The sequence below is a fragment of the Nicotiana sylvestris genome, chromosome 8 (genome assembly GCF_000393655.2).
Source record: "Nicotiana sylvestris chromosome 8, ASM39365v2, whole genome shotgun sequence".
In the NCBI taxonomy this organism is placed as follows: Eukaryota; Viridiplantae; Streptophyta; class Magnoliopsida; order Solanales; family Solanaceae; genus Nicotiana; species Nicotiana sylvestris.
The window spans coordinates 206,143,738-206,152,992 of record NC_091064.1 but is presented as its reverse complement, the minus strand read 5'-3'; the positions used below and the strand labels follow the sequence as shown (position 1 = coordinate 206,152,992).

General features: G+C 38.8%; 1 protein-coding gene across 1 annotated transcript; it reads left to right on the top strand.

Moving 5' to 3' along the window:
- Window positions 1-1,502: 1,502 nt before the first annotated feature.
- LOC104248932 (uncharacterized) lies at window positions 1,503-2,606 on the top strand. Its single transcript, XM_009805291.1, has one exon. The coding sequence runs from the start codon at window positions 1,503-1,505 to the stop codon at window positions 2,604-2,606; it is 1,104 nt and encodes a 367-aa protein (XP_009803593.1).
- The last annotated feature ends 6,649 nt before the right edge of the window (window positions 2,607-9,255 follow it).

Sequence of the window (9,255 nt, the reverse complement as noted above, 5' to 3'; positions counted from 1 at the left end):
TTCATAAAATCTACTTACTATTCTACCTATTTCAACCTTCGTGCCAATTCTCATTTACAAATTGGTAGATGTCCAAACTTGTGCAATCTACCGAGCAATAAAAGGCCATTATTTGGTCAGTTTGCATCGCTAAATTATTCTATAATTTTCACCTATTCGATTCAAGTGTCTGTATCGTCTTATTTCGGGTCGCCAAGATTAATCTTCATGCACCCGTTAATTCTAAGTTTTGGCACATAAGTCGAGGTAATATCCCATAAGTCTCAAAATGGTTGACACCATATTCCTTGGCCCCGATAATTTTATGATTTGCCGATGCTGAAAAAATAGATTTTAGATTCTTTTCATGTCAATTCACTATCATATCCTTATTAATTATTTTGATCCCGAGCTTGTCTATATCCAAATACCAACAAATTATTTTCTAATATCAAAGTCACCCATCTTTGGTCTCTCTTAAACATTGCAATATTATAAGGGCTGATCTCGTCGGTTTCTTAGGCACGCATTCCCAAATATCTATCCTTAGCCTTCAATATTTATCTACTCTATAGCGACTAGATATATCATTTTCCCAAAAGGTTGACTTAAATTGAACATCAAAGCAGCACAAGTTCAAGGACGATACGGTCGACCAAATCGTAGTGATTGACTTAGTTGAAGACGAAGCTGCTGGCGAGAAAATAGAATCATACCAAGATAAGATTGTCAAGCTTGAAGCAAAAGTGGCAAATGGAGCAAGAAATTGATGGCGTCAAGGAAGTGATAGCCGATCTTAAGAACTCGTCCAACGAAAAAGGCTACTCTCTATTTCGCACAGCTGCTTATGAGTGTGATGCCTAGTTTTTTTAAATCTGCACTCTTTCTTGCTAGAAAGGGCATTCTAAGTTGCCAACAATGTGAATGAAGAAGAAGCATGATTAACAAGGACTTTGTCTCACAATTTTCAAGATTATCATTCCCCATCCATCTTTCCTTATTTAGGATACGCATGCAACCTACATAAGGCTTAGTCTCATTATAGCAAAAAAATAAAAAATTGGGGCACATTTTTAGCACGCAGGATGAGTATGCTCGAAAGGGACATCATGCCAATCATTAGAAATTTCCTGAGGATTGGGGCAATTTTTGAAAAATGCCAGAGTCATGCAAAGAAAAGGACGTGTGATAAAGCTAAAGCTTTGATGTTCGACATGAGTCAACCTTTCAAAAAAATTTAAATCAATTCGCTTCCATGTCACCAAGTCTTGTGCGTTAGAGCCCTCTAGATAACAAGTTATTCTCGTCCATCCATTTTGCAAATGTTTCTAGTTTAGGGCTCCTTCTTAACCATATCATGGATTAATCTATCTAATCATATATTTTATTATTTTAGTGCATTTATTTGTTATGACGAATGTGCTAACACTTTATTTTGTTTGTAAAAGTTTTATTTTTCTTTAAAGGTTGCCTAGCATTGAACACTCTTTTGGCTGCGAATCTGCATCAAGGACGCAACTATAATGGCAAACCGATTTGGAGCATTCAATACCGGTAAAGGTTTGTTGCAAGTTGAGACTGATGATGATGAGACAAATGTTGTACGGAGGAACATTTTGGTCAATCTGGAAAATACTTTCAACCTTTTTCCCAACCCAAATTCTGCTTCCATCTCAACCCGAAATATCTCTTTGACCATATCTCCTCACCCAGCAACTATTTACATAAGTCCTCCACCGATACCGCCAAAATTTACTATCAGTCCAGAGGCTTTGCCAGTCATCATGATGACCAATGCCCAATCATATGCACTTGCAACATCAGTCACAGAAAGCCAACAAAATCAACTAGCGCTATGTCCATACAAAAGACCAGGAAAGGAAATTAAGACGACTAGCTGGGATGATCCAGATAGAGAGCTCCATAACCTAAGAAAGATCGTGGAGGAAGAAATGCGTGCAAGAAATATTCAGATTTTAAGATATGAAAGTTTGTGCATGCATCCAAATGTTGAGCTTCCGCCAGGATTCAAAATTCCAAAATTCAATACTTTCAATGGGAAAGGATATCCCATTTATCATTTGAAAGACTACTGTAACAGATTAGTGGGGATTGGACATAATGAAGCCATTCGAATGAAGTTGTTCATTCAGAGTCTAACAGGGCTAGCGCTTGATTGGTACACTCAACAAAATCTTAGCAAATGGTACATGTGGGAGGACATTACCCGCGATTTTGTAGAACAATATAAGTTTTATAATGGAGATAGTCCAACGCTTTGTGATATGCGTGAAGTAGAAAGAATGCAATACGAGTCTTTTGCAGAATATGCCATGCGATGGAGACTGGAGGCTACAAAAATACGCCCTCAATTGCCTGAGAATGAGTTGATTTCCACCTTCATCAAAATGCAAAAAGGCATATACTATGAAAAGTTGTTATGCGCTCGGCTACATGACTTCTCGAATTTGACTAGAGTTGGAAAACTGATAGAATCAAGCATTCGAGCAGGAAGAATTGTTGACAAATCAAAATTACAAGCCACTTCTCAAGGCGATGCACTCGAGAATTTACAAGGCAAAAAGAGGAAGATAGATTCTGTTTGCATTCCCGCTCATCAGCCATAATCTCAACAAATAGCCAGTTGCTACAAACTCATATAAAACTCCAACCTACTCAGCAAAGCATTCAACATCAAGCTTATCAAGCACAATCTAGCTATCGTCATTCAGAGAACCTGAAATTCTGCACTTTTATTCCTCTGAAAGAATCATTGACAAGCACACTACAAGAAAAGTGCGAAGCACATGGGAATTTTCTTGGAGATTATACAGGAAAATTCGTAGGTAGTCTAATTTCCTTCGAAAAAAATTTCGTTGGAAAAACCTTCGTAGGTAATTTTTACTTGCAAATTTTAAAATTCCCAAATAACTTACCTGGGGATTTGAATCGGTATGTAAATCACCTGCGAATTTTAACACAAGAAACATAGAAAATTCGCAAGAAAGTTTTGGTAAAAATTCGTGAGAAAAAGGAATTTCTTGTGAACTTTCATAGGAAATAATCCGCAAGTAAATTCGTAAGGAATTTTTGGCACATGTTTTTGAAAAAGATACATCAATTATTTTTATTGATTTAATTCTTTTGTCGACTACTACCATTAAGTGGCCGTATACACAACTAATTCTGCTATTTATTTAATTCTGCCAATTATTAGTTTTTAAATTCAGATACAAATTTTGTTATTTATTTTTTAAATTCAGTTCTGATGTATCAAGCGTATCAAGCACAATCTAGCTATCATCATTCAGAGAACCTGAAATTTCGCACTTTTATTCCTCTGAAAGAATCATTGATTTGAGAGATTGAAAGCGAAAGGACTTTTTCAGCCAAGGAAAGGATGGATCCCGCAAAATCTTCCTCCAGATTTTGATTGGTCTAAAACTTGTGCGTACCATTCATATATTCAAGGCCATGACACAGGAGAGTGACCAGCACTTAAGCATAAGATTCAAAACATGATTGAAAACAACAAGATAATTGTGCAGCAAGAGCAACCATGCAACAACTATGACCCTTCAGTCACTAATACCATCGTGGTTAACGGTGATCTTTCAAAGTTGGCACCAAGACCTTTGAAGAGAAAGTGTGAATCTAAACAAGATGATTGACTAGAGCTTTTCATCACTACTATGTTGCCTGCCCTTTCATGATTGACTCTGTTTCATGTACTTTTGTTAAACTTTTGTATGAACTACGTTTTGACCTGATTCTCGTTTAAGAGGGGATACGTAGGCAACCCTATGGGTTCAGTCTCAACATAATAAATTTTTTATTTTTCCCCAAAAGCCAAAACCGGGGCAGATTTTGCAGAAAGATACTCATCATTCGACAAAGCAGAAAATGAAATTCCGGGCTACGTATTTGTTACAAGTGCAACATCAAATTTCCAGAATGTCATAGCAGCAAGTTGTAGATTCAAATCCAAAACTTTGACGTTCAATGCAAGGCAACCACTTTATTTTATACTAATGAATTTTCTTTGAGTAAAGCAGGGGTAAGATATAGCCATTCTCGATCAAGACCATCTGCGTGATAATCCAAAGCTCAGCATCAAGCCAAAATCGCAAAACTCAGAAAAGGATGAAGCCAATCCAACATGAACCAAATTTTGTAACTCATAATTTTCTTGAGTGCAGGAATTTAATAATAGATAATTTCAGCTTGAAGATCTGACAAGCGTCGGCATTTCACCATGAACATTTGCTACTGCATTGCATCAAGCTCTTTACTCCATACAATTTACTAATTCAAAGACATTGCACCGCGCTATCCGTATCACACCTTGAATACTTGAAGGTAACACACCAATTTCTTCACCTGCATCATAAATATTCATTGCTTTGGATCACGAATTACACCAAGCTTTTTTGTGTTTCACTAATTTTCTATGAATCAAGCATCACACCAAGCCCTTCGCATTGCACCAATCTTGTAATATTAAATCAAGCAACGCATTTAGGCTTGTTCGCCTTTAATAGGATACTTAGGCTAGCCCGCCTTTAATAGGACGTTTAGGCACATTTTGCCTTTAATTAAATATTTAGGCTTATCCGCCTTTAATTGGATATTTATGCACCTTTACCTTTAATTAAACATTTAGGCTTGTCCGCCTTTAATAGGACACTTAGGCTCGTCCGCCTTTAATAGGATGTTTATGCACATTTATCTTTAACTAAATATTTAGGCTCGTCCGCATTTAATAGGACAGTTATGCACATTTGTCTTTAATTGAACATTTAGGCTCATCTGTCTTAAATAAGATATTTATGCTTATCTGTATTTAATTCGATTTTTAAGCAAGTTTGCCTTTAATATGATATTTAGGCTTGTCCACCCTTAATAGGACACTCAGGCTCGCCGCCTTTAATAGGACGTTTAGGCCTACATTTTGTCTTTAATTAAATATTTAGGCTTATCCGCCTTTAATTGAATTTTTAAGCACGTTTGCCTATTAATATTGTATTTAGGCTTGTCCGCCTTTAATAGGATATTTATGCATTAAATATTTAAGCTTATCCGCTTTTAATTGGATTTTAAGCATGTTTGCCTATTAATATTGTATTTAGGCTTGCCCGCTTTTAACAAGATATTTATGCATTAAATATTTAGGCATATCCGCTTTTAATTGAATTTTTAAGCACATTTGCCTTTAATATGATATTTAGGCTTGTCCGCCTTTAACGGGACATTTATGCATTAAATATTTAGGCTTATCCACCTTTAATTGGATTTTAAGCGCGTTTACCTTTAATATGATATTTAGGTTTGTCTGGCTTTAACATGACATTTATGCATTAAATATTTAGACTTATCCGTCTTTCATTGGATATTTAAGCATGCTTGCCTTTATGATATTTAGGCTTGTCCGCCTTTAATAGGACATTTAGGCTCGTCCGCCTTTATTAGGACATTTAAGCACATTTGCCTTAATTAAATATTTAGGGTCTATCCGCCCTCAAATAGGATACTGAAGTTAATCCTTCCTCAAAAGGACATTTAATTTATTTTGATCCCATTAGTCCTGCTTGCATAAAGATTTCCAAAACATATCTTTCATAAATCATTGCCAAATGCATTTGTCTTTATAAACTAAATTTCCATGTGCCATTGCCGACCATGAAATATGTCACCATAAAATTATTATTATTACTATTATTATTATTATTTTATGTTTGCACAATAAATTCGCATTTCTCATGAATCGACACCTAAATATTATTTTTTTATGGCATATTGCATCTTTTTTCATAATGAATTGTCTAGCATGTTAAGCTTTGCACGAATTATAGCGCGATGTGGAATTATTTCTTAGCAGTGAACTAGGGCATTTTGTTGGAGAGGAATACCAAACTCTCCAACAAAGGTCAAGGATCTACTTCGAACTCCGCTTGGCTCGACTCTCAAAATTCATAATCAAATTCTTATTTCAATCATGGTACCTAGTGTCTCTATTATTCGACACTAGCGCAATATTTTAGGATCCGCATCAATAGTTGAGTTCTACTCCAGGGTACCATAAGTCTTGAACTATATATGGCCTGATTCTCGTGAAACCCGAGATATGTAGGCAACTCGAAACCACAGTTCGGCCGCAATCATTTTTTTTACGTCCCCTTTGTCCCATTTCAATCTTGATGGTCGGGACAAAATTGGCTACTAGGTCAATATTCTTTGCCTGAAAACTCTTTCATCGTTTCCGGTCAAAGAGGAGCAGTTGTTGACATCCAATTTTGTCCCTCCTTTCTTCCAAACTATTTGTTTAAGCTTCTAATATTACTAATAATTTAAAAATAATTATTTTACAATTGCTATCCCAAGATAGACCTAATTATTATTATTATTATTATTATTATTATTATTATTATTATTATTACTATTATTATTGTTGTTGTTGTTATTATTATTATTATTAGCATTAGATATTATATTATTTATTATTACTCTTTAATATTTATATTTTTTTAATACCCTACCAAGAAAGCTCTTTTAATTCAATCAACAATACTTTCATCACAAATGTTTCTTTTTTATATTGTATGTAATTCTACCCGTATTTGTAAAATACTTAATCGAATGATTTGCACATTAGTAGCATGCTCCTTTCTTTTTGGTCGTGATTATCATCTAATAAAACCAATTCTATATGATTAATTCATAATTAGTCTATTTTAGAAATTTATTAATAAGTGGGTATGTCAAATGATTTATTTACCTACATAATACTATTGTCTAATATGGCTATTAGAATATTTTATTCAAATTGGAAGCCCAAGGAAATTCATGGAAGAAAGAGATCAGCAATTAAGCCCAAATCTTTCCTCTACAAATGAGCCTATCAAGAACAGGCCCAATTCGGCCAAAGTTCATGCCCCAAACTTGCTTGAACCTCACCCCAATATTTCATTCCCTAATTCCTAACCCTAATCAAAAGACATCAGCGCCTCTGTCCCCTTCCTTGTCCCCTTCTCCATATTTAGAAAACCTTCAAGCTTTTGCACCTTCCAGTAAAAAGATGCCATACTATTTTTGTGTAAGTGTTGTCTCTTTCTTCCCTCTTCCATATTTGTGCTTGATGACCCGTGTTAAAATGGGTATAACAGTGGGGATTCGCACATAGTCGACCTTTCATGAGAGGTTCGGACGCAGGGCCCTAACAGGTGAGATGAGATCTCTGTCTACTGTTCTCTCTCTTTTTGCTTAGCTTCTTATGTGTCATTTGTCGTTGTCAGGGAGAGTGAGGAAAGCAAGGGCCCCTCCGTTAGCGTTTTGTCAGCCGGACGCATCTGCTCACCCTATCGCGGTACCCATTACCCGACCTTCATCGAGGGCTGCTTCAGTTGAGTCTGGGGCCTTGGTTACTCCTGTGAGGGCCGCTTCTCAGGATGAGGTTCCGACCGATGTCATTCGCCCAACGGGTGAATCACCGTCTACTAGGGAAGAGGAGGCGCCGTCGAAGAGATGGAGAGTGGAATTTGAGACGGTGCCCCCAACAGTAATTCATCTGGACGACTCTCCCCCGATAAGCTCTGGAGAGGGTGTAGTTGCGGCTCCCCCCATGGGGACGGAATAGACCATCGGAATTGTCGGTGTCTATGACTATCAATCAAATATTCCTGCCGTTGCCTTGGCTCAATCAGAAATCCCTACTATTGTCGGTGACCAACAAACTGTCGTGGTGGAGAATCAAACTTCTGGGGCCGCCGTCATGATTTAGGACGTACCCTCATCTTCTGCAGAGGGGCGTGTTTCCTCTTCAGCAGCAGAACGGGGAAAAGGCGTGGTGGTCAATGACTATGAATCTGAGTCGGACCTGGACCCCGATGATGTCAGGATGTTTGAGGAGGGCCTTACTCATTCGGTGGTTCATGCGAGGGGCTCGGCCCGTATTCTTTAGATCCCTTCCGACGTCAATCCCTTGGGAGAAGGTGAGGATCTGGTGCCGCAATTTAGCCTGCTATGCTCCGAAGCCGAAAATAAGGCCCTTCAGTCTGTTCCTAATGCTGATTTGATGGACGAGGTGGCCGCTATGGGCTTAAGGGTACGTTGCATTTTACTTTCGCTTTCTTCCTTCGCCATTCTCGAAAGTACTAGTCTAACCCCGTCTTTGCGTTTTTCAAACGCATATGGTAGAAGTGGAAAGCATTTGCAGGGCCAACATCCGGGCCAAAATTTTCTTGAAGATGCTGGAGAAGTATCGTCGATACCGCGACAGGTGTCGCGAGATGCATGAGCGGCTGAGGACAAACCCCAGTAATCGGGCAATTGGTGAGGAGTTGGAGAAAAGGGACCAGAAATTGATGCAGACTATCCGCAGCAAGAGTGCGTTCGAGGAGAAACTTCGAATTAAAGACGAGGAGCTGGAGTTGGGTAAGGGGGTCACTGCAGAATGTGAGCATCTGTAGGGTAGGTTGAGGTCGATGCAGTCGGGGATGGATCAGAACTTGGTCTATGTCGAGGCGATGAGCGTGGAGTGGATGAGAAAATTGACTGCGCTGGAGAGCAAAGTCGCTGAGTTGGAGAGCATTAAAAGTTCCTGGTCCGAGGCTTCGGCGAGGGCGGCGACCTTAGAGAACACCATCCGCATCTTCCAATCTGAACAGGAGTCAGAGAGAGCGACAACTACCTTCATAGAGGCAAGGCTCGAGGAGCGCATGGCGTGATCGATCAAGAGGCATCGGTTCAGGGAGATCGGTCGTGGCTCTGGAGGCAAAGAATGAGCGATTATTAGCTCAGGTTGAGTCTTCCTCCACTGCTGTCCGCCGCCATATGCCCGAGCTCTAGGTTTATGCCAAAGCCCAGCGGGATATATATAAGAGTTTGTGGGAGGCGGGTACCGTGACTGAGGCTACTTATGAAGAAGCGCGAGCGAAAGCGCGGGAGGCTCGCATCAATTATGGGTATAATGCGACGACGCCTGAAGCTAATGGGGGTGCAGATAATGGTAATAGAAAGCTTCTTGGAGACGGTGATGGTGATGGTGCTGGCGATGGCGGTGATGTCGCCGAATGAAGAATGTTGTCCTTGTCTGTTTTTATTTTCAGTTGTTTGTCGATTGTCGTTCATTTTTTTTATAGTTTGCTTGGGCCATATGTAAGTGGCGATAGCCCGCACAATGACTTTCTATAAAGGAGAGTCTTTTCTTTGTTATTTTCCTTCACCTTGATTCCATCTATTTATGGGTTTTAGGTGCGAGATAGACGCCTGTATGGCGAG

Excerpts from the sequence above, each read along its gene's own strand:
- LOC104248932 (XM_009805291.1), top strand. The coding sequence starts at position 1,503 with ATGGCAAACCGATTTGGAGCATTCAATACCGGTAAAGGTTTGTTGCAA.